General features: G+C 39.9%; 1 protein-coding gene across 13 annotated transcripts in view; it reads left to right on the top strand.

Moving 5' to 3' along the window:
* The first annotated feature begins 276 nt into the window (after positions 1-276).
* Positions 277-26,261, top strand: part of STAU1 (staufen double-stranded RNA binding protein 1) — a 54,288-nt gene continuing 28,303 nt past the window's right edge. For 2 of the 13 annotated variants that reach the window (XM_077873517.1, XM_077873516.1), the window contains exons 1-6: positions 402-543; positions 10,829-10,899; positions 18,027-18,315; positions 20,100-20,224; positions 23,244-23,400; positions 25,364-25,502. In XM_077873517.1, the coding sequence (XP_077729643.1) occupies positions 18,111-18,315; positions 20,100-20,224; positions 23,244-23,400; positions 25,364-25,502 (626 nt within the window). In that variant the 5' untranslated portion in view covers positions 402-543; positions 10,829-10,899; positions 18,027-18,110. Of the gene's footprint in view, positions 544-2,033; positions 2,148-10,828; positions 10,900-13,336; positions 13,472-18,026; positions 18,316-20,099; positions 20,225-23,243; positions 23,449-25,363; positions 25,503-26,261 lie in introns of those variants that run through there. The other 11 variants (XM_077873515.1, XM_077873511.1, XM_077873520.1 and 8 more) reach the window with 9 other exon arrangements.

Genomic DNA, 26,261 nt, shown 5'->3' with positions numbered 1-26,261 from the left:
GGCCCAGCCTCGTTGCGCGTCCAGTGGGGAGCCCTCAACTCCCAGCAGAACTACAACTCCCAGCTGGCCCCGGGGGCCAGGGCGGGCCGCCGAGACCCAGGACCGACCAGGCCCCATCCCGCCACGGCTCCCGGAGTGCCTTGCGAGAGCAGGCGCCCTCGCAGCGCCCGCCGGGACTTGTGGTTCGGGCCGCGGGTGGGGGTGGGGCCGGGCATGGAGGCGGGCGGGGGCCGGGGGCGGGCGCAGGCCCCTCCCCCGTCACTTCCTGCGGGGCTGCGGGCGCCGGAGCGGCTCTTCAGCGTTTGCGCCGGCGGCCGCCGCGTCTGGCTCGGCTCCCCCTTCCTCTGACCCCCGGCCCGGCGGCGCCCGCCTCCTCCGCGGCCACTCCGCCTCTTCCCTCCGCCGTTCCCTTCCTCTTCTCCCTTCTTCCTTCCTCCTTCCCCTCTTCGCCGCCCCCGCCGCCGCCGCAGCCGCCGCCGCCGCCGTCGCCGCCGCCGCCGCCCAGGACCGCCGGCCGGGGGACGAGCTCGGGGCAGCAGCCAGGTGAGGCGGCCGGGCCGGGCCGGGCCTGGCGGGGCCCGCGCGGGCGCCGCGGCCGCGGGGAGGGGGGCGGCGGGTGGGGCCTAGGCCTCGGCGGGCCCGCGCGCCCGGCCTTCGTGCCCGGGCCTCCGTCCCGCCCGCGGGGCCTTCCCGGAGGAGGCGGGTCCTCGCGCCCCCCCCCCGCTCCCCCGCCTCGGGGCGCCCCGCGGCCTGCAGCCCGGCAGCCCCCGCTCCCCCACCCCTTGCTGGGGCCAGAAACAGGTGCCACGCCGCCTTTGGCGATTCCTCCTCGCGCGCGGGGACGCCGAAGTTGTTACAGGGGCGGCGGGCGGGGGCCTGCTCCGAGTCCCCGGGACCCCGAGACCCCGAGACCCCGAGCGCGCCGTGCCCCCCGCCGGGTCCGGGGCGCGGTGCCTCCGAGCGCGGCCCAGGTGCCTCGCTCGGGTGCCAGTCCCCGCGCCACTCTCTCCGGCAAGTCCCTTCAACTCTTTGTGTGTGTAGGTCGGGGAAAGGGGCTAACGCGGCTGCTGCCTCTTGGAGCTGTTAGGGTTCCGTGAAACGGGGCGTGTGAGGCGCTTATCAGAGTGCCAGACCCACAGCGCGCCCCAGCGAGCCGCCTGCATGATTTATTAGCGTGATATTAAGGTATGGACCTACGGGGGCGAAGTGGGCTGGGAGTTGACCTACCTGCGCCCGTCCGGGTTGCCTTTGAGGCGGAAACGTCGCCAGCGCCGGGGCTTTGTTTTTTGGGTTGTTAACATGTGAGAGGGGCGTACGTTTAATTGGGACACCGTGTAAGGAGGCAGTCGGTAAAGATGCTGTTATTTGCATCTCCTCCGCTGAGCCAGCTACGAGATTTCCGCCGGCTCCCTCAGTATGAGCAACCTGTCCATTTTTGTTTGTTTGCTTTTGTTTTATTTATTTGTTTGTTTGTTTGTTGATCTTTTCCCCTCCCCTCCCTGCCATCATCCGGCTTCTTGTTGTCATTTCATTTCTGGGAAAGTTGCTGGCAGCCGCCTGCCTGGAGTTGAAGCCTTTCTGGAGCGCTCGCCCCGCGTGTCAGGTTCTGGAGGGGGCGGTGGGTGAAGCTGGCAGAGGGACAGGAGTCTGGTCTTTCCTTGCGCTACGTCTCTAACTTCTAACTTTTTTTTTCTTTTCTTTTTATTTTTTTTTCTTTTTTTCTTTTTCTTTCTTTCTTTTTTTTTTTTCTTCTTCTTCACCGCAGCTTTGCTTTTCATTCCGTCCGTCCCCGTGGGGCCGACTTTGCTTTTAAAGCCCTGGCCCCACCTCCGTGTCGCAGTGTTGCTTATGTGGAAGTTTTCTTCTGTTCCGGCGAGGATGTGTGCTTCAGTCGGTTCTGCCTCTGTTCCCTGGCTGTGGGGACGTTTTTAAGGTCACTCTTCCCCTTCTGCTTGTAGCTTTCATTGTGGAGTGGGTGGCGGAGAGAGAGAGAGAGAGAGAGTTAATCCGGGTTTTTTTGATTGATCTTGGCCTTTCAGGAAATCAGTGTGCTTACCAAATATAAATTACATTGCTGCTTGCTGAGGTAAAAACTAAAAATACAGTTGGATGGTGGAGTTGAGCAGTTCCGGTCCTCCTGGTGACAGGTGGGATTTCTTTTTTTTTTTTTTTTTTTTTTTTTAAACAGCAACTTTATTTGAAGCTACTGAGTTTCTTTTCATTCTTCTACTTGGTTGTGTGCACCTTTCCTTAGGGAAAAAGGCAACTCCACTCAACTCGTGGGCAACTGGTGGACGTTCACATTTACAAGAAAGTTGTGTGTGTGTGTGTGTGTGTGTGTTTGCTCAACGGAATGTACCTCCTGTATTGTAGGGCTGTTTTAGGTAGTAAATTTCTTTGCTGAATTTAAAGCCGTTTTGATGTATACCCGTCTCTCAGCATGTAAAGCGGCCTCTCCTGTTTTTTGACATTTTCCTGTAACTTTCTGACAGGAGTCTTACTGTCAATTTCTAGTTTAAAAAACTTTGGATGACTCTTCAAAAACACCGAGAAATAGCTGTATGACAAATATGTCTTCTGCTACGTCAAAAATTGTAGTGTTGGGGAAATAATGCTTTAATATTGCAGTCGATAACCTTTAAAAAAAAAAACTATTACGGAAAACATTTAAAAATTGGATAACTGTAGAGAACCCCCATGTATTGGTCACTTAGCTCTGACAATGATTAACTTGTAGCCAAGGTCATCTTGTTTCATGTAGTACTTCCTCCCCCAAACTGGGTAATTTTGAAACAAATCCTGAACATCATATAATTTTACAAGATTGCTCCAGACTGTTAATCTGTCACAAAATTTACTTTAGTGGAATCTTAGTTCTCATTTTGTTTATTGGGCTTCTCATCTCTGTTCACACATGATTACTATACAGGAGAAAAAAAAATGAGTGGCCAAATTAGCTCTTGGTTCAGTGCTTATCCCTCTCAAAGTCATGTCCAAAATATTGCTTTGCTTTTTTGTGTACAAACGCAACAGATCTTAAGCTATCAGTGGTTATAATTGAAAAGGAATAAAAAAAAAACAAAAACAAAACAGATATCTATAAACCTGTTTTGGTGGAGACCTACCTGTTAAACCACTTATAATGGGGAATAACTTTTTGTCAAAGGTAAACTACAGTTAATAATTCATAATGAAACTTTCAAAGTTTCTTTACAGTAGTTGTGTAAATATGCTGGTGTCACCTTAGGTTAAGAATTAAGCAAAAGGTAATTTGATTTCAAAACTCTGTTGTAGGATTATTTTTAATAAGTGAATGAATTTCATAGGCTAGATGCTCTTGTTTTTCTTTCTTGTCTGAAAAGAGATTTCTCCTAGAATCGAAGTTGACAGGAATATTATGTTTGTCATTATTACTTAATTTTCAAATTTCTGGTCATGGACTCTTCACAGCTTTAGACAATTGCAGTTTGCTTTTAGGTAATTGTAATTTCAGTTACGTAGGTTTATTTTTGAGCTTGTTCAGAGGTAGTGAAAATGTGTGTTATGTTTTAGTTATTACAATCTGGGAGATTGAAAGGGATATGCATACCTCTTAAAATTAACTCTGGAAAAAAAAAAAACTAATCGGGTATCTAAGAAAGGGCACAAAATGTACTTTATTTAAATAAAAAAAATGCTTAGTGCTTCCCAGGAGGCTTAAAGTAAAACTTTTAAGTATTTGGAATTATTTCCATAAATACAGTTTGTTCAGACTAAATTGCTCTCTTTTAAGATTCAACCAGAAAACCCATTTATATACAGATTATTTTAAGTTTAGAAATGAGTATGACTCATAGAACTTTTCCCCCTCATTTCTGAAGTCTAACCCATTAACATTATTCTGAGTGTAATCTTTAAATGTTGGCCTATACTGTGCTGCTTCATCCAGTCTCCCCTTAGTAAGACAATGACGATATTTCATATAGGAGGCACAGAGTGGCTCTCAGCTTGCAAGGCAACTTTCTCTCTCTTGCCCTTTTGCTGGATGGAGTGAAAGTGAAATTCACCAGCATAAAAAAGAAACTTTTATGAAAAAGGCATCTTTTTGTTGGATGTCATAAGTCAATTCCAGGGACCTTGTTTTTATGAGCCTCCACACTGGATCATCTTACTCACTGTCATACTTTGTGACACAGAATTGCTCAGTTCAGGGAAATGTAAATTCTTCCCCTTTATTTTTTTAAAGATTTCATTTATTTATGCACAAGAGACAGAGAGAGAAGCAAGAGACACAGGCAGAGGAAGTGCTTCTTAAGCAGACTCCATGCAGGGAGCCTGATGTGGGACTGGATCCCCGGTCTCCAGGATTAGGCCCTGGGCTGAAGGCAGGCGCCAAACCGCTGAGCCACCCGGGCTGCCCAATTCTTCCCCTTTAAATGAGAACTTTTGAGGTTGCTTTCTTTCTCTTGGAATGGAATTCTGCAGCGTTCAGAAATGTTTAGAGAATTTTATGGCAGATTTTGTTTCACACTAGACCTTTTGCTTCACGCTAAACCTATAACAGGTTGTTTTAAATTATAAACTTTTGGTGACAGATCTTTGTGGCTAACATGCTTCTGGTATAGTTTTCGGCATGAGCTTTTCCTTAAATAAAACCTCATTAAAATCAAGGTTTAGCATTATGCTGTTCCAAGAAGTGTAATTTATGAGTTAGAGATTGAACTCTGAGAAGACATGTTATTTGCTATCCTTATTTTTGCCTGACGTTTTATTATGAAAATTTTTAAATATATAACAAAGCCTAAAGAATGTTAGCGTATGCCTCTATATCTACCACCTGTTTTCTGCCATTGACATTTTACCACACTTGTTTTATCATGTCTGTTCCATTTGTCTGTCTCTTTGAATTCATTAATTCATTTTATTTTTTAGTACATTTCAAAATAAATTGCAGCATCAGCACACTAAATACTTGAGCACACATAGCCACCACAGTGAATTTTAATTTTAAATTGAGGCAGCCCTGTAAGGTGTCTCTGGATCTTTAAAAGCCAAGGGTTTTGATAATTTTTGTTTCAGATTTGCTTAGGCTCCAGAACTTTTTGCTTTTTTTAAAGAAATGTTTAATGAATTTTTTGCACCAAGGTGTGCTTATGTATTAGTCAAGTATTACAAAGCTTGAATAATGTTGGCCAAATCCTTTGTTCTCACATACTAAGGAGATAATAGGATTACAAATATATAGCTACGTTGATCTTAACAAATAACGCTAGGTGGTTGGTTTGGATATCTGTTTTACTGACAATTTAATGCTCTGAACTAGAAAACCTTACCAAAGAAAATTATTTATTATTAAAAAAATGGTAAAATGAGCAAATTATTGCAAAGAGCTTAATTTTTTAAATATGTACATTCCCATAGTAGGGAATAAGGTTGATGTAAAAGTGATCTATGTCACCAGATAAGAGCAGGTAGAAACAAATTCTCTGCAGACTTAGTTATATTTTCTGGAATTATACAAGTTTGTTTATTTGTTGAAGGAGTATATTCAGGGGGCCCCTTCAAAGTATATTTACTGAAAGCAAAAAAAGTAGGAAAATCTATCCAAGAAAGTATTTGCTTTCGATTAAAAATTAGTCTTCTGAATATTAAATTTGTAGCCCATCTGCTTCTGTTTAATCTGTAATCTAATTTGGGGGAGAAGTGTGATGACTTTGTGAGTTTATAACAGTAATGGGAGCAAACCAGGCTATTTTATTATAATATGATACACAGGTCATAATTGTTCTGGAAGGTTTTTGTTAAACCAGACTACAAAGTCTAAAAAAATTTAAGTGCCCTGAGGTCTTTGCCTAAATAAAAAGGATTGTTCATTAGATTGTCTCTATATTTGATGTAGTTTTAGAATTGGTTGTGCAGTGAGTGGGTTGATTTTAGTCAGCATGTTCTCTGTTCCCATTTAAAATGTTTTTTACAAGTGGTGTGTAGCTATAAGTTTATATTTATAGATGTTTATGTGGCTGAGGACAGGATTAGTAAATTTGCTGGATAATAATACTTGCTACTATTTATTGAGCTCTTAACCATGTGGTAGGTAGGTTAGGATTACAGGGTGAGGGTTATTTGATGCAGGAAAGGGATCTGAACGGTCAGATTGAATTTATCTAATAATATAAAAGCTGCTGTTCATCGAGCTCTTCCTTGGTGCTAAAAGTTGAAGTAGATGATTTATGTTGTATTTCTGATACTTGAAAACGTCTTTGCGGACATCAGTTCTAGTAGCTGCAGATACTGAGGCCTGTCTGGGAGGCCAGGTAACTGGAGTGAGGTCTTCAGCTGTTTTCACTGAACCACACTTCATCTCTAATTATGTTCGGGTGCTTTTTGTTTAGGACAGTAGTTTTCTTGTGTGTCACCAGTGCTTCATCATAGCTAGGATGATTTTTGTTCACTAGAACTTCAGACCAATTTGAAAAAAGTCTGTTTCAGTAATACTCAGTTTTTAAAATGAACTCTATTCATCATTCCCTTGAAATGGACTTATAGTTTACTTTTGTTTGTTGTGATAGATTGCTACAGTCACATTAAACTAAAACTTGTAAGTTGATTCAAAGGTTTGTGGGGTGCAGGGAACTACTTAGAAGTAAATGGGGAAGAAGAGGAGGTTTCATTAACCTGTGTATTGTAGGAGGCTCTCCTCTAAATTATTGCTATAATCCTTCATGAAGTTCGTTAAAAATGACTTATGAACTATAGACAAGGTTGTTGCTAAGAACATTAGTTTCTTTAGAATTATAATATTCCTTTTTTTTATTTTAATTTTTATTTATTTATGATAGTCACAGAGAGAGAGGGAGAGAGGCAGAGACACAGGCAGAGGGAGAAGCAGGCTCCATGCACCGGGAGCCCGATGTGGGATTCCATCCCGGGTCTCCAGGATCGCGACCTGGGCCAAAGGCAGGTGCCAAACTGCTGCGCCAAAAAAAAAAAAAACAAAAAAACAAAAAACAAAAAAAAAAACAAACTGCTGCGCCACCCAGGGATCCCAGAATTATAATATTCCTACTGGATATGCGTTAACTAAACTTCCAATTAACTTTATAGGCCTTGGTGATTGTTTCCCTCTTTGCTTTCCAGCCCTAACATCCCTTTCCTTGCTGATGGTATTGGGAATATTTCATGTAACTTTCTGTTTAGTATTGAACTGCCTCCTTAACAGTTTCTTTTTTACTTTCTTTGAATCAATGATCTGCATAGGAAGCCTCTTTAGTTCTCCACCCAGGCAGTAGTCCTCTCTTAATGGCTAGTTTTAAAAGGCAGATCAATGAAATTAAACCTGCCTGTTAGATTTGAGGTTTTCATGAGATGGTGTGTGTTTCCGTTCTGTTTTATAACCTCAACTGAGGTGACCATGTAGCCTGTAATGACATACGTGTATCTCATTAATCACGAAAAGGTGTTGGAAATGTGTCTTGTCTGGGGATGAAGTGAGCACATGCTGCTTCTTAAGTTGTCTATATTGGCTCCCCTCAGGCACAAGCTTTTCGATCTAACTAGATCTTGTCTGATTTTCTCACGGTTTTGCTTTTTGAAGTCCATGCTTTCTATAGATTAAAATTAACTGAGGCATGAATTTTCTACTCTTGCAGATTCCACCCTGATACAAACAAGGCCATTGTCTGCTGATGCCATTGTGACTTTGTACAAAATGCTAGGCAGTCCTTTCCTCTTTTAGAAAGAAGATAATTTATATGTAATGATAAGTCTGATTATGCTTAGAGGCTTATGTTCTTTGTTGCACAATTTAACCAACCTGTGCTCATTGAAGCTCTATGACCCTTCACCTAGATGACAGTTAAATAGAAATAGAGTTAGGTAAATAATTCCCTTTTTATTTGTAGTATACGGAACCTTTACAGTCTGGAACATTTAGGATATGACTATTGCTGGGTACTGATTTCCCTGTTAAAAGAATTTACTTATTTAGGCACCAAACATAAAAAAAGAATAAGTTTTTTTTATAAAGTTCTTTCTAATTTTGCAGGGTTTTTTTCTTTCTTAAATAGCATGTTTTGAACAAGTATCAGTTATAATATATCCTAAGAAAGCGATATTTGACAGCTAACTTTGGTATGGAGTATCATACTTTACAGGCATTTCACCTCTATTACAAGTTAATCCACCCAAGCAGTACACAGTTATTATTTTATTAATCATATGAAATTGATGGTGGTCACCTCATTTAATATATTAAAAGGTTGAAGGCTCTTTTTTTAAAGATTTATTTATTTATTCATTCATTCATTCATTCATTCATTCATTCATTCATGATAGACACAGAGAGAGAGGCAGAGATAAAGGCAGAGGGAGAAGCAGGCCCCACACTGGGAGCCCGGCACAGGACTCTATCCCAGGACTCCAGGATTGCACCCTGGGCCAAAGGCAGGCGCTAAACTGCTGAGCCACCCAGGGATCCCCGAAGCCTCTTAACATATTAAATGAAGCATTTATTATTCAACTCAACACCATAGTTGGGACCCAAACTCACATCTCTAGCCAAGACTCCTCAGTCATATCCGCACAGCCCTGTTCTCTTTGCCCTTACCCTAAATCAGCATCTTACAGCCAAAGGGTCTTTTTGTCCTTACATGTCTTTAGTTGCGAGATAATGTGTATTATAAATGATTTGTTATTATGAATTAAAATGCCACTGTGAATTATTTCTTTAAATTTGTGTCAGGTTCAAAGTTATTCCTGTATAAACATGAATTCCACAATTCATGGGACTGTATCTTATTTGTGCACTTCCTTCTCTCCAGTGCCTAGAATACTGCCTGCAGATAGTAGGTGTTCAGTAATTATTTGTTGAGTGAATAAAGCAGTGAATGTAATTCACTCTTTTGCATTCTAGTATGTTTTCTTGAGTGGGAAAGTAAGGGAGTTGGGCTTAACCCCCAGTTTCTCTTCTCTAACACTGCTTGGAGAAAGTAAGTGCCATGTAGCTACACTGGTCATAATCATGATGGTTTCGGATCATCATTTGAAAGTAGTTAGGGGATTTCAAAAACTGAGTTTGCTCACAGGAGTGTGAATGTATAGAGTGTCAGCTATCCTTGTCTTGTGTGAAGATGTCTGAAATCCAGATGGTTGCAAGCTGCTGTATTTCTCCCCCCACCCCCTCCTTTTTCCTCTGCTGTAAAGTTGTTGGCGGTTGTTCTTACTGTTGTCATTGTCTGACTCTAGCAGCTCCCTTTTCCCATTCTTATTTATTTATGTATTTCTAATTTTTTAAACTTCTGGGTTGGGCTGAAAAAACTTAAATACCCAAACCTACCATAATTGTTCCTCACAGATGGGCTTAAATTGAGGGGCACCCCTAAGAGTAGAAGACATGGGCTTTCCTAGGTGGTCTTAGAGATTTGTAAGGGCTGCTCAGAGGCTTTTTCCAGTTTCCACTCCTGCTAGTATTGTGAATGGGTGAGGTTATGGAGCTGCAGGCCTCTAGATTGGAAAGTTATTAGTATAGCATACTATTTGCAAAAAGAACTTGAATTGTTTAAAATACTGTAAAACAAATCAGTTTATTGTTTTATTTCCGAAATTATTTTTTTTTTAATTTTTATTTATTTATGATAGTCACAAAGAGAGAGAGAGAGAGAGACAGAGACATAGGCAGAGGGAGAAGCAGGCTCCATGCACCGGGAGCCCGACGCGGGATTCGATCCCAGGTCTCCAGGATCGCGCCCTCGGCCAAAGGCAGGCGCTAAACCGCTGCACCACCCAGGGATCCCTATTTCCGAAATTATTTTGATAGTGAACAGCTACTTTTATCCTTTGTTAAGTCACAGTAGCAGTGAGAAATTGAAATGAGTGAAATTCCTTTATGTTGTAAAAATGCAAAGGGTATCTCAAGGTAAGGAATTGTCTTTGTTACTAACTACAGTTGACCTGTGAACCACATGGGTTTGAACTGCATGTGTCCATTTATGTGCGGATTTTTAAAATAAATACAGAACAGTATTGTATATGTATTTTCTCTTTATGACTTTGTTCATCTTTAGCTTCTTTAGCTCTATTGGACAAATACTGTATATGATACATATAACATAAAACATGTGTTAATCATCTTAATGTTATGGGTAAGGCTTCTGGTTAACAGTTAAGCTATAGGTGATTAAGTCTTTGGGGAGTGAAAAGTTATACGTGGATTTTTGACTGTGTAGAGTGGGGAGTTGGCATCCCAACCCCTGTGTTGTTCAAGGATCACTTGTACTACCTTTTAAAAAAGAAGATACTTCTAGATAAATCTGATCTGAGAGTCTGAGAATGAAACTCTTATATCACCTGATATCCAATTCTAAAGAATGATTATGGTTTGGATTTATTAGTGATAATGCACTTTTTGTATTTTGGAATTTAATATAAGAATGTTTTTGTACAAAGTGTGTTTTTGTGAATTTTCCCGTGCAGTTGTATTTTCATGACCAAGTATATGGTAAGGGCATTTATGAATAAAATATTTAGCTGGTAGTGAAAAGTGGGGGGGGGGACCTCATGAGTTTAAAAACTAAGCTTGTGTGATCAGACGGTATATAATGCCCAGTTTCTTTCTTTAAAATTAGTTTCGAGATATTCACCACTCTCTTATTGTCATGTCTCCACAAAGTACTCTACCCAGTTTGCAGGCAGTTGTGTCTTTTGTGGATTCTACAGTGTGCTGCTTCAAGCCGTGAAATCATGCTTTCATCTACTTGTGGATTTTAGGTTTCCCCCCAAACTTGAGCAATATATGTCTTTGTTTTCAGAAATGATCTCCTCTAGTAAATTATTATTGTTTCTTATTTTCTAGGAGTTTCCTAACCACATAACCTCTTAGAACTGAACCAAAACAGCATTACTCCTGGAGCACCTCTTTTTAAGGTACACATAATTTGACTGTGTAATTTCAGGCCTGTTGATAACCTGTAATATTTTTGAATTTTTGAATGATCTTATGGAAAATGACTTTTACTTCTGGCTGTAATGTTAGAGAAACAGAAGAAATTGTATGCAGTCTGAATTTCTTTTTACTCTTGAGATTTAATTAGAAAGTAACTGCAGGGAAGATTGTTGGCAAGAATGTGAAACCCTTTAGCCAGCACTGCCATGTACTTTAAATGTCGAGACGTGAAAATTGGCCACTAAAGTTGTCATTAGACATAACTTGGTTGGTAAGCATCCTGTTCATAGCAGCTTTTGTAGATTGTCTTTGATTTCTCAGGTTATTTATGTAAAATGGTTTGGTTTTCAAACTTGTGGAGAGTATCCAACATTGTTTTCTGTCATGAGATAGGGCTATGAATTAAGTTCCATTTACTGCTGGTTGCTTGTGATCATCTTGGCCAAAAACTTTGGAAGAGTTGAGGATTTTACAGTTTTATATCAAGGCACTGCAAAATATACCGCATCTGTTAATACTGCCTTGTATTTTAGCCCTTAACCTCTTAGAGCTGGAAGTATAGAATCATAACATATCACTGGTAGTGATTAGTGGACAAGTCAAACCCAACTTTCTTTGGGAATGAGGAAATTGAAGCATAAGGAAATCAGAGGAGTTGTACCAGGCTCAGTGAATGAATTTACACTCCGTTTATTTAATGCTTTTCTTTTCAAAGGACTGAACTGTTACCATGCTTCAGGATTTCTTCATTATTTTAGTTCCAATTGCTACAGCTACCGAATTTCCTGTTAGAAAGTGTTCTGGGGAAACTGAGGCATGGGACAGTGGGTTGCCAAGAGTTGGATGGATAATTGCTATCTTAATTTGGGAGTAGAACTGAAAGCCACAACTCAGAAGTTTGATCTGATTTAACATTATTGGTTGCTACTTAGCAGCAAGGCTGGTTTCTTAGAAACTGGGTCTTGGCTCTGGTCTGTTTTGCATGAAGATGATGGTAAATGCAGTCGAGTTTCTAGGTAAATGGCACATAGTTACAGAATACAATTTCCCTTTTCTGAAAGAAAAAGCCAGTTAACTGTTATGTTGAACTAAGCCCCTTCTTATTTAAGAATAGGTCACACAGTACTACTCTGAAAAATCTCCAGCAGATCATGAATAGTTATTCATTTTGGTTGGTTTAAGACATTTGTCTATGTTTTTATAAGTTTAGATATTAAAAACATTTCCATGTTTGTAAAAAAATAGTATGTTTGACTTTAGTTATTTTTAAGAGCTCCTCCTAGGGAATGGAAGTAGGGAGCTTGATGAGGTTTCAAAGCTAGAAAAGAAAGTGAGGTTTGCAGCTCGTTAGGCTACAGAGGTAAAGTTTTTCTCACTTTAGTGTTTAGTTTGGTATGATGGTTTTTCCAGGATGAACAATTAAGAATGAATTCTCTTTTATGAAGTGTTTCTTTAAATGGACCACCCAGTGGTTACATTTGTGTGGAAAGAAAATCCTCCATTGCCCACTTGGCACCCAGCCAAGTGTGAGACAGGGGCCACATTCAGTCACTTGGATGCAAAGATCTTGAACAGCCTGGGTTGTTTCCAGGCATTATTTTTGGCTGATTTTATTGTCTTGCAAGTGATTGTGCCTCCTCAGGGCTACTTGTCCTGTCTTACTTTTGACCGTCAAGCACATAGTGGTCTTTTTGTTTTGTTTTTCCCTCTGTCTTAAGTAGTTTGGTCATATTTCTTTTAAAGAATCTTTTTATTATTGAGTAATTTGATATATGGCTGGCTGTTGGATATTATTTGCTTAACATTGCCTTTGTTATTTAGAAATGGTTGAGTAGGAGTATAGGTAGGAATATAGTGATTGCCATGTTTGTGTATTTGTGGCTGCCCTGCCTACAGGTGTTTGGATAATGTTTGGAGTCAATGAATTGGTATTCTGGGATCAGAGCCTGGATGGTGGATGCTGGTAGGGGACGAGAAGGTAGGGAGGTGTCATGGTAGTTGTGGGGGTGGGGTGAGTTTATTTGGAGAAAACATAAAAACCACATTGCAGCTGGAGAGATGTGTCCAAAAAGGATCTTAGAAATAACTGTTGGATGTAAAGGAATGATGTGGGCATTTTAGGTGTATTTCAAGGCTATTGTAGGAAAGTAGTTTATTCCTTAACTTTTTAATTGTTGCTGACAGAGTTTCTCTGAGGGTGGAGCCTCTCAAAACCTAAAGTGAACAAGATTAATAGATTTACAGTTGGTTGCTTAAAGATCTCTTTTTGTGTCTTTGAGGAAAAATTTAACAAATAGGTTTTTTCTGACACTTGAGAATGTACAATTTGCCGTATAAGGGTTTACATGTAGTAAATGTTTAATAAATTTTTGTCCAATATTGAATGAATATACTGTCCAAAAATTTTTGTTCATACAGCTAATGCTTTATGGTGGCAAGGGACTGGAGTACTCTTGTGTCTGTGTACCCATACTACATAAGATTTTATGGAGGACTTTGAAGGGAGAGACTTTTGGTAAAATGTTTATGGCTAAAAGCACGTCCAGAATTGAGGTGATTTCTTTTTTTCTTCTCTTCTCTTCTCTCCTCTCTCCTCTCTCCTCTTCTCTTCTCTCTTCTCTCTCTTCCGAACACATCTTGTTTGGAAACGTCACTTATTGCAAAGGGGAATGATGTATTGAACACAATACTATAGCTATTTCATTATAAGTCATGTATTACTCTAATTAAATTAAATATTAAAAGGGATGTTTTTCTGTAATTGCTGAAGTAGTTGTTTCATATTAACAGTGATTTAACAGTCTTAGTTGAAAGTGAGTAAGACTAAGCACTCTTGCAGATAGTTCTGTAAGCTATTTCTAGAAGGATTTGCCTTCTTGTATATTAAACAATTCACTCAGATGGTGCACTCATTATGGCCTAGTCTTGGTAGATCACTGCTGAGTAAAGAATTTGCATTTGTGCCTCATCACTTTTTTTTTTTTCTTTTTTGGAAAGAGAGAGGGGGCATGCTAGCGGGGAGAGGGAGAATCCCAAGCAAGCTCCATGCCCAGTGCAAAGACGACTCCATCTGACGATCCTGAGATCACAACCTAAGCTGAAATCAAGAGTCAGATGCTCATCCAACGGTCACCCAGAGGCCCCTGTGCCTGATCACTTTTTAACATATTATGTATAATTTAAAAAAATGTTTAGGGGTGCCCAGGTGGCTTGGTCAGTTAAACATCCAACTCTTGATTTCAGCTCAGGTCTAGATCTCAGGGTCATGAATTTGAGCCCCACATTGGGCTCCATGCTGGGCATGGAAAATACTTTAAAAAAAAATGCTTTTGTAGAGTTCATGTGCCCACATTCCCCTTCCCACAGCCCATTAAAGAATACGTGACACGGGACGCCTGGATGGCTCAGTAGTTGAGCGTCTGCCTTCAGCTCAGGGTGTGATCCCGGAGTCCCAGGATCCAGTCCCATATTAGGCTCCCTGCATGGAGCCTGCTTCTCCTTCTGTCTGTGTTTCTGCCTGTCTCTCATGAATAAATAAATAAATTCTTTTTTTTTTAAAAAAAAAGTGACACTTGTTAAACAGAAGCTGCTAGCCAAGGTGAGACTCTTTATTTTTATGAGATTTTTGTGTCACCAAGCCAAACTTGGGACTTGGAATTATGAGTCTTAAAAAAAAAAAAAAAAAAGGTATTCGTAACTCTATCCTGTTGCCACTCCCTGTGTTCTAGTGCTTATATATGCTACATAATAAGGGTTTGAGAATAAAATGAACGTGTTTTCCTGAGTTGGTGTCTAAGCTCTTCTAAGAGAAACCAGAAGATTAAGGGCCTCGTCTGTGCTGGAGCCAGGAGGCAGGAAAATAGTAGCACAACACAGGCTTAACAGTAAAAGGTGCTTCCAGCGCCGAGGAAAGCTGGAATCTGTGTGTTTTCAGTTTTCTTTTCTTTTCTTTTTTTTTTTTTTAATTTCTATTTATTTATGGTAGTCACAGAGAGAGAGAGAGGCAGAGACACAAGCAGAGGGAGAAGCAGGCTCCATGCACCGGGAGCCCGACGTGGGATTCAATCCCGGGTCTCCAGGATCGCGCCCTGGGCCAAAGGCAGGCGCCAAACCGCTGCGCCACCCAGGGATCCCTGTTTTCAGTTTTCAACCCAATTTTACTGTGTATAAAACATTGTTCTTATATAGGAAGCCTGACAAATCACTTTAAGCTCTTCGGAGTCCCTAATTTATTTGGTGGAAAGTAATCCTTAGAGATAGGCTCAAAAGAAAAGACAAGTTTTAATGTAAGGATTTAATCTTCAGGACAGAATAGTACCGTTGAGCGACAGGTGCTAAATTTGTACAGAAGTAGGATCTCCAGAATTCCGTGATTCCCCTGAATGCTGCTGTGAATTCTATAAATAGCAGTAGTGAAATGCTTTATTTGTTGTTCTAGTTAATGTGGGTAAATAATATATTTTACCCCATTTATCTATGTTAGCTGCCTGGCTCCTGTTTGGGAGAGGAGCATCTGTTTGGGTAAAATATTAGCCTTCATTTTTTAGCATTTTGAGATGAAAAGGGGATTTTCTGTTCCTAAGAATATAAACTACTTATTAAATTAGTGAGATTTTATTTTGTGGGTTAGTGTACTCTTGTACTCCAAACAGCATCCTTGGCCCCTCTGTCCACTAGATACAAGTAAGTCCTCAGTCCTTCTATTGCAACAGCCAAATAATGTATCCAGATATTGTAAGATATCTTTGGAGAACTGAATTGTCCCTTCTTTAGAACCATTGCATTAGATTCTCTTTCCAAGCTTGAAGACACATAGAAGTGTTTATGTGCTAATGAGTACTGTTTGTCCAATTTTAGTATTGGTCATGGTGGAAATTAGAAATTTGTAAAAGTATCCAGACATTAGGATTTTAGAAAATTTTTATTTGCAGTTTGGACTACTTGTTTTAACCAGTTGTTACATAGACACAACTCCAAGTGAACTTAAGGTAACATTTATGGGGCAGTCTTAAAGGCCATTTGTTCCCTTTTTCAACTTCTAGAAAATCTGTGTATTTATGTCTGTGACTGGAGATGCTGGCTGTGGGCCTGCTGTAGGCAGCATTAGCCAAAAAAGGTCTCTTTGGGCCCCACCCTTTCTAAATTTAGTCCATTCATTCAGCCTCATACTCTCAGAGCAACACAGGACAGAATTAGGTTGCTGTTTCTTGGATGCAGGTAGGCTCTGGAGCACTTTGTTTTTGAATTGTTTTTTGACTTGTGACTAGTGGTTGGTAGTATGAAGTTGTGAGTACAGTATAAGTGAAAAAAAAAATTTTTTTTTTGGTAGAAAAATGCCCTCAAGACAGAGTTTAGAAAGAGAGGGGGAAGAAGGGAAAAGGGTTTGGGGGGCTTTGAGAGAGAAATCTTCTCTTTTGGCAGGTGAAGGAAATCAAAACGATGAAACAAAGTCCTAGCTGATTTCTGGATGGTTCTGGACTTGTTTCTTGGATATTGGCAACTTGTGTGCCAGGAGAGTTATCTAGTCTTTTTTTTTTTTTTTTAAAGATTATTTTAAAAATTTTATTTATTCATGAGAGACACAGAGAGAGAGAGAGAGACACAGGCAGAGGGAGAAGCAAGCTCCCTGTGGGGAGCCCAATACAGGACTCAATCCCAGGACCCTCGGATCATGACCTAAACCAAAGGCAGACAGACGCTTAACCACTGAGCCACCCACGTGCCCCAAGAGTTGTCTAGTCTTTACTGGATCTCCTCTGTTCCTTTGTTCTGACTCCAAAAAGTAAACAAGGAATAACTGCATTATGGACGATTTTGGTGAATAAGATGATGCTTCTGTCTCTATATCCAAAGTCATGTTTGACCTGAGGTGTTGGGGTTCTTTTTAGTTTTACAGTTCTTTTTGCTCTCATCAAGAGAGAATGTGCCCGAATTCCTCAAGTTACCTAATTGCTCTGATTGTTCATCTCTTTCCAAAGGTCCAGCTTTAATTAAAAATTATTTTGAGACTTTAAAAAAAACTAAAGTAACCATTACTTTGTAATAGAAATTCTGATTTATTTGCTGGTTTCTGTTTTGGTTAGCTTTTCTACTCGTTGTTGTTACTGGTTATTTGGGGGTACTTTTGGCTCGCTTAAATACGTTCATCTATTTGAATGGTGTCCATGACTGTAAGCAGAACAGTCCTTACCTTTGACTTATGAAGAAATTTAAATGTATTCAGAAATAATGCCTTTGGAACTTAGAAGGTGAAGTAGACCATTTCCTCTGCTTCCTGGGTTCCACTCCCATCCACACTAGTGAAATTGCTAGTCTGAAATCTGTTCCTCTCTTTTTCATCTTTTCCACCTTTGCTTTTAATCATACAAACATTATAGAATGTTCTTTACTATTCAAATAATTTCTCAGGATCTTGCATGTTGGTGTAGATGCAAGTTTTATTTGGGGTCTGTAACTAATGAGACCATCTCAAACCTCATAGGAAAAAGATCTTTTATTGTCATAAGGAAAAAGAAACAGTAGAAGTAAGAAATTCCTGTCTTTCTTCAGTCAGCTTAAAGGAAAACTGTAAGGGTGCCAGCCTGAGCACGTGGCCCTTCAGTGGAAGCAGTGTGTACATTCACACACTAATGGTCTTAGGAACCAAGTGTGCTTTCACCTTCTGATAATTTTGAGACCAGAAATCTTTACCGTATCCCATATAGTATGGAAAGCCTCTCCGTACCTTTTTTTTTTTTTTTTTTTTTAGTTTTTTTTTTCCTTTTTTTCCCCCACATTTTTTTAATTAGACATTTTGAATACAGGCTGTAGTTTGTAATTCTTAATTTTCAACAATGAATGTCATTAAACCCTACTGGTGCTCTTTATAAAATAAACATGCAGAGCATATGGGTATTGCAAGTCATTTAAAAGCACTGTCAGAAAGTCACAAGGCCAGGAACTTCACTGTGTACCGAGGGGAACACACTTCTAATACATCAGCATAGCTACAAGCTCAGTGGGACTATTTTCATTCTTGAGTAGGTGACACCAATTTTGACTGAATATTGGCAATTACATATCTCCTCTATAATTTACCTTTTTATTTTCTTTCCCTTACAACTTTTAGGTAGAACTTTAGACTTCATAGCACTGAATTAACCTGCACTGAAAGCTGTTTACCTGCAGTTGTTCACTTTTGTTGAAAGTGACCATGTCTCAAGTTCAAGTGCAAGTTCAGAACCCATCTGCTGCTCTCTCAGGGAGCCAAATACTGAACAAGAACCAGTCTCTCCTCTCACAGCCTTTGATGAGTATTCCTTCTACTACTAGCTCTCTGCCCTCTGAAAATGCAGGTAGACCTATTCAAAACTCTGCTTTACCCTCTGCATCTATTACACCCACCAGTGCAGCTGCAGGTAAGCGTATGAATCCGAGTGTCTTCTTTTTCAAATGTTTTCTTAGCCTGTTTTTTGATCTGATAAGTAGATTGCAGATGTAGGGAGCTCTCACATTACCTTCCAGAAGCAGAAGAAAGTATTAACACCCACACTTCTTTGTTCCAGATGTAAAACACTTGGTTGTATACTGGGTTGACGGAGGCCTGAGTTGACAGACCATTTCAAAGTGTAAGAAAGGGAATTGTAAACTAAACTATAAAACCAAACTTATTAAAAAATGGTGGCCAACAGAAAGGATTGAACAGTAAATACCACTCTGGATATGTTTTGTTGTATGGGAAAATTCTGCTTTTAAAATTATTTCCCAGAACTGACAATCTTTGTATGTGAAAGCCCCTGTTTTAGATGTGTATAAAGATTATATCCCAAGCAAGGGAGCAGCCAGATTCACTGGAAAGCAAGAGAGTGCATTGGCATTTGTTAATTTTTATTTTGAACAAGTAAGTTTGAGATTCCAGACGTAGTTTAGAAGTCACAGTGAGGACCAATTAAAAATTGAACCAAAGAAGCAGAGATTTTTGAAGAGGAAATAAGTTTAGAAGCATTTAAATCTGTTAGGAAAATAAAAATGAACTAAGTGTGCTCATTTTGGAGCACCTGGCCAGCTCAGTCTGAATAACATGTGACCCTTGATATTGGGGTTATAAGTTCAAGGCCCACGTTGGGTTTAGAGATTATGTTTTTAAAAATTTATAAATAAATCTGCTCATTGATGAGAAAAGATTTGAAACACCTGAAAAATAAACAATTCTGAAAACAATATTCTGCTTTCCAACCTTTCCCCAAAGTGGCAAAACCAATTAAATGGGGTGCCAGCATGGGTGTCTCCATAGCAGAGTCACCTTCTAACAAATTCTTTCAACCCCTTGTGCCTGACAGTTTCCCTTGCATTTCCTCCTTCATTTCTCATTTCCTTCACTTTATAAATCTGTCTTAGAGTGTTGGCTCGTCCCTCTCTCAGCTGCACAACATCTGTCACACTACCTCTAGGCTTCCTTGGACTGGCTTACCGGAGAGCAATCTTGACTTGTCATCGTACCCAATAGATTCAGGATTCAGTTTTCCCCAAATTTGCCATTGGAGACCATCTTCAAAGGAAATGTCACAGACTGTTTCAGTCCTCTGGGATTTACTGCTTTTTTCTTCTAATGTGCTCTTACATCCACATCCTACTGACTTGTAAAACTCCCGCCTCCAAGGCTGTTTTATTTTACTTGTATAATTCTCAGAAGTAGATAAGATCTGAGGATGGCAGCCTCTGGAGATAAGACTAGGGGTGCCCCTGGAACGAGAAGTTAGCCATGTGGGAAACGACAGTCGTTGTTTGAGAAATGGCATTGGCACGTTGAGTTTTGTGCAATAACCGACAGGGTCCGGCTGACAGCTGTTGTGGTAACCAGTGTGTCTGTGCTCACAAGACCTCTGTGTAATTCCCGTGGTTGGTTATAATAACAGTGCTTCATCTGATTTCAAATCTTGCTTGCTGCCATGGTTTAGTTATTCCCCCTGGCCTCGGTTCTCTCTCTTGGGAAGACACACTTTCCTAGGTTCCCTGGCTTCAGCCGGTTCAGAGAAGACCCCAGCTGTGTCTTCAAGCAGGCGCCACCATGTGGTTTGCAGTTGTGCATCACTGCTGCTCTGAATCCTTAGACCTTCTGCTTTCCCTCTTTTTTCATGTCCCCGGGAGAGCAGCAGTCCTATATACTGCTGGTTGACTTCATTGCTCTTACGTTATTTTTCAGTTCCTTCTAGCATGGCACACCCCAAAGAGAAAACCCCAATGTGTCTTGTGAATGAGTTAGCCCGTTTCAACAAGATTCAGCCTGAGTATAAGCTTTTGCGTGAGCAAGGTCCAGCTCACTGTAAGGTAAATATTGTCCATACTGCTTGTGCATTTATAACCCACCAGGAATGTTTTCTGTCTTTTTATGCTGTTCCAAGTGGTGCTGTGATGCAGAATACATGCTTTCCAGTCACTGAGGCTATCTTCAAGAGATGCAAAAGTAGAGATTTTGGCAATTCGCTTCTCTTCATCCTTGCAGAATGGGTCAAAGAAAAGACATGCTTCTTTTTGGGATATGTGGCTTTTAAAACTCCAGTTAGTGTGTGATTGTCTTTAGGATTCTGAATAGAGACAATTCCCAAGCACCTGTGAATGATTTCCTGTGAGTTTTCCAGGCTCTGGGCCTCCTGGCTACAGCCTGCTCTGGCTCCTTTCCTGCTTCCTTGCATGTGTACCTTAGACTGGGCAGGGAGAGGGGAACAGGAAATCCATTTTGCCACTTGTTAGCAATCCAGGTAAAAGGTTTGAAGATGAGAGGTAGAAATTAGTCTCAAAGTGAGTCCTTTGGATTGTCTCTGATTTCACTTATCCTTGTCTTTCCCCATATCTTAGAGAATGGAAGACTGACTGTAATTTAAATGTTTACTATTTGTTATTCAGGAATTCAGTCTTTGAAGCTTGCTTGATATCTGTACTAATGTAAATCTTGGAACTTAAATGTGTGCATATCTGGCTTTATCTTTGCAGCTGCAGTGTGAGAGAGGGTATGGTATCAGAGAAAAGGAATTGGGCCTCTATTTCCGATCCTAGCTTTGCAGTAAAGAGAATATAATTAAGGATGAGTTATTGGTCTCTTTATGCCTCATTTTTCTTGACATGCAAACCTCAAACCTTGAATGATAACAAGTTTCTTTTCATTTGACTAAAAGTAACATCAGCGGCAATCCTAAATAGGCACCATAGTGTAGTTAGGTGAGTCGCCTTTGGTGTCAGACAGATCTGGGTTTAAATCTCAGTTTCTTCTAGCTATGTGACCTTGGGTAAACTACTACTTTTTTGAACCTTAGTCTCCTCATCTGTAAAATGGGGATAATACCTACCCAAATAGGTCTACTGTGAGAATTAAACGAGAGACTATGTATTAAAGTGTGGAGCACAATGCCTGGCAGTTAATAAGTCCTTCAGAAATGGTAGCTATTACGCATTTAAGAAACAGAAATTTGAAGAAAAAAAAAAAAGAAACAAATTTGTACTCACATGAAGCGAGTTTTAACATTATTCTAAAGCATGATCATATTTGAAATGTTTCTTTACTTTTGGAAGGCAATTAGTGATTTTCTATAACTGTTCTGTTTCTTCTACAGGATTTTTTTTGCAGACCTTAACTTTGGGATTCCCTTTATTAACTGTTTTTGGTATTTTTTGAAATACGTACTTTCTCACTTAAACTTTAGTGATACTGTAGATAATTTGGCTGTGTGTTCAATCTGTAACTGCCCTTTTTTTTTTTAACCTTCAAGTTATTCAAAGAGGAAAAGATATTCCCTCCTAGGTGACTATTGGACTCTTTAAAAAATCAGTGGTATGGTGTCATTTTAATTCTCTTGAAACCTAGATTTTAACCCCCACTACTGACCCTCCACACAGGAGGCAGCAGAGTGGCAACAACAGGAGTGGGGAAGGTGCTGGAGAAAGGCAAGATTGTTGATGAAATTAACTCTTTGTTTCCTTAGCTTTTTTCCCCTTCAGTGTCCTTCTATGAAAGGATCATGAAATGCCCTGGAGAATTGCATAGCACTGTAGGCTCCTGCTGTTTTCCTGCTCAGGCCAGCCAGGGTTTTGAGTCCATGCTATCAGTGTTAAATTAGTAACCTTGTGATCTGCAGCATTAATTCAGAGGATCCCCTAATGGTTCCAGTGGGCTGAGGATTTTTAAATTTTTCTCAGTTAGTGGAAGCTATGCACTGAGGGAATCCTCAAGTTAAGACCTACAAGAAAAATCAGCTGTGAAGGCAAGTCACACCCATCCCTTTAGGCACCAAATTTCAATGATCTGGACATTTTCAAATGATGTAGATGGCATTCATATCAGCGTTTCTTATGTAAATTATTTGTAAATGAAACAGTGATATCCAGTGATAAAAGCAGAAAAATAAAAGCTCCACTTACTAAATTCCAAAGTAGTGAGTCTCCAACTTCTCAGTGCGTCAGTATCACTAGAGGAGCTTATTAAAGATACACTTGCTCTGGTCTCCTCCTCCTGCTTCTTAGTCAAAATCCCTGGGCATTTGTATTTTACTAAGCTTCCTAGATGAGCACCAAAGTTAGAGAATCACTGTGGTATGATGGGTCGTGTTGTTTTGATGGAGTATTAATTTAGTTCTGATAGGATTAACATAACCTAATTTTAAGAAAGGAGTGTGTATTTGGGTTATCTTTATATTTAAAACAGAATAAAGAAGCTTGCCATTATCAGCTTTTGCTGAGGATAAAATTAGCTGTTTTGGATGCCTCCTTGAGTTGAGAAACGTTTCTAGATCTCTGCTTGGTGTGGATCAGATTTTCTCCTCAAAGAGGAGGCAGTGTCTGAGTAGTATAGTCTTAGGGAAGTAGAAGGCAGTGTTTTAGAGCCTGGCTGACATTCCCAAATTTATTCAAGTTTTGGTCCTTCTCGGATTGTGTTTTCAGACAAGAGACCACAAACGCATGAGAACATCTTAATTTATATGAGATACTACTATGTTTTTAAATCAAATTTGCTATATTTCTTCCATGAGAAGTAATTGGAAGACAATTTCTATTTGGAGGACTTCCAAATAATCAATGTTTAATATTTTAATATATAGGAAAATGTTTTCTTAATCTCTTTGTTTACCTCCATTTTTCAAAGCATAGTTTTGTCATAGAGTGCCGTTTAATGCTAGTCAATGATATGTATATCTTTTGGTGTTTATAAAAACAAAAAATGGGGATGAAGGGATAAATTGCCAAGATAATGACCAGGCCTTTTAAACCATGGCCATAAAAAATGTTCAAGGTCCAAGTGACATACTGTAGTCCACATCAGGTATCATGAATTGAGAGCTCACAATTTTCATTGTAGGTGTTTACAGTACAGCTAACACTTGGAGATCAGCACTGGGAAGCTGAAGGAACTAGTATTAAAAAAGCCCAGCACACAGCTGCTGCCAAAGCTTTGGAAGGAACAAAATTTCCTAAACCCATAGCCCGCCCTTTTCGTAGCGAAGGAAGGAATCCAGGTATTATGCGTGGGCCAAGACAGGTTCCTTTCAAAAGTGTGTTTAGAGGTACCCATTCAGTATGTATATGAATTCTTTCTTAACTAACGTGTTGATTTTGAAAGCACAGTTTCTACACTATCAGTGGCAAACGCTTACCTTTTCAGAATCCTTCCCCATACTCTAAAGCATTGGTTCCCAGGCTCTGGTCCCAAGGATGGACAGAAGGTCCTGAGGCGGGGGTGTGTGTCACCAAACAATTTCCAAGATTCCAGAAAAGCTTAGCACAAATACCTTTTGTTCCTTGATAAGGTTGTACAGATTGCCAAGAATGTAGGCTTTAGCTGGAATCACTTCAACCCAGGGTGGAAATATCAATTTTAACACGTTGATCAGAAACCCACATTGTCATACATGCCTCCTGATCATTAAACAGAAGGAGAAAATAACTTAAGTATTTATTACTCAAATACTATTAGTAGCTATTTCTTCAAATAAGGGACCCAAGCAGGGAGAAGAGTAACAGAGAAGAGCATCTGGTAAAAGCTCGGAAACCACTGACCTGCCACGGTGGGTGGGAGTGGCTGTTGTAGCCACATTACCTGTGAGTGGCTGTTTTAGCCACATTACCCGCCGGGCACACGAAGCCATCCCAGTCCCTTTGTACACAGGAAGAAGTCCGGGAGATCTCAGCCATACCTTTCTTGTTGCTTTTAATTTCTTTGTGGTGTTTCGGATTCATTCTCCACTGCAGGTAAATTTTATGGGTCAAAACTGCTCTTAAGATGATTCAGGTTATACTTAAAGTGCAGTTGTTTGAATCATAAAGAAAATTTCTTTTGTTTGAAAGAGGCTGGTTACTTCTATGACCCTCTGATTTTGCAAACCCAAAGATATTCTTATAAATTTGATTCATGCACTAAATTTAGTCTAACCAGTTATGGGACAGAATCAAGTCATTTTTTATTTTCCTAAAGAGGCATTTTAAAGTGAATTTTTGTGTGCATTTAAGTTGAACTTTGCCATTGCTAGTGTTGTTCTGTGTTTGATGTGAAAGTGTTGTTTTCAAATGTGATTATGCACTGACATTATTCTTTCCAGCCTGGTTTTCCTTTTACATGTTTTTTAAAGGTTTATGAATTGGATGAACTGAGAGAAAAAAAATTGGAAAATAAACAGTGTGTATTTTCTACAATTGATAATTCTGAGATAACTCAAATTATACTGCTCTTTTTTTTATGGAAACAGAACTAATTTTCCTAACAAGTACTCTCACAGGTCAAATCCCAATGTAAATATCAAGATTGGAAATATCTGAATATTTTGCAGCCCTCAACTTGAGTTCTCCAGATATAATTTACTTGCCTCCTCCTCAGTGATTCCACACCTTTCCTCATAGCACATATCCTGTTGTATAGTAGTTCTTTGAGAGTGTTTGTGTTCTTTGAATCCTCTGGGGCAAGAATTGTGTCCCTTAGCACAGGGCTTTACATCCAGTTGGTATTTAATAAGTGCATCATTCTCTGAAATAGTATGCATAAACATATCTCTAAGTGTAAGCCAATAACCCAGCAAGTCAGTACTACCAGTTATATTGGCTAAGGATTCCCAAACAGTAAAATGATTTGGACAGTGACAAGGGATTTTTTTTTTTAACTGTGGGATTTGATGTGTATTGGAACTGCTTCTAATAACTGGAATGAGGGGCTTCCATAATGATAACATTTTGTGCTAGTTGTTGACTCTCTAATAGCTCTTGTAGTGTATTTGATGGTGTTGACTATGTATTAATATCTAGAAATCACAGAAGATGTTTGGATTTCCTGACCTGATGCCTAGTGATGAAGTACTTAGATCCTTTCATGAAATGCATTATGAATCCAATTAGTAGAAAGCATGCTATTTTTAAATTTTATTTTATTTTAATGACCATCATTCTCATGTCAGAAAACAACCAGTTCTCTGTTTTGGTTCTGTGTTGCAGAAAGCATAACCCCTACTGTAGAGCTAAATGCACTGTGCATGAAACTTGGAAAAAAACCAATGTATAAGCCTGTCGACCCTTACTCTCGGATGCAGTCCACCTATAACTACAACATGAGAGGAGGTGCTTATCCCCCGAGGTATGTGTCTTGTTTTAAATATAAGTGAAAATATATCTCATTTTTGACATGGAAGAACAAAATCTGTAGATTGTGGAGCACATAATGATTTGGTCATCTTTAGGCTTGCCAAATGTTGAAGTCAGCTTTAATTGTGCTGGTGCTTTTGGAACTGTGTCTTGATGCTCCTTTAACTCCTGTTGCTGGCAAGGACCTGAGCATATTCCTCGCTAGCAGTGTGGCTATGCTTGGAGAAAATCTGGTTAAAGATCACCTTTCTAACCACTTTGTGTAACTGAGTCATATTTGAGCATGATTCCCACAACATCAAGATTCTTGGGGTGCCTGGGTGGCTCAGTTAAGCATCTTTCTTCAGCTCGGGTCATGATCCCACTGGGATTGAGACCACATCGGGCTCCCTACTCTCTGGGGAGCTGGCTTCTTCCTTCCCTCTGTTGCTGCTCCCCCTGCATTTGTGCTCTCTCTCTCTCTGTCAAATAAATAAATACAATAAAAAAAAAAAAAAACAGGACTCTCAGCATTCATAGATTTGATTATTGTTTATTGGGTACTTTTTGATTTAGAACTTCTTTGCTTTGTAATAGCCTCGGAGTACAAATGCAGTAAAATACTAATTGAAATGCAAAAACATCATGTGTTAAAAACCTCCTGTTGGCAGTCATAAGACATTAGTGGATAGATTAATGATCAGAATGGAAGTCTTCCTATCTCTGCCTGACTTGATAGCGGCAAAGCCATTTAAAAAATACAAGCTCGAAA

This window comes from Canis aureus, chromosome 26 (assembly GCF_053574225.1).
Source record: "Canis aureus isolate CA01 chromosome 26, VMU_Caureus_v.1.0, whole genome shotgun sequence".
NCBI lineage: Eukaryota > Metazoa > Chordata > Mammalia > Carnivora > Canidae > Canis > Canis aureus.
This window is presented reverse-complemented; position numbering and strand designations above follow the sequence as displayed.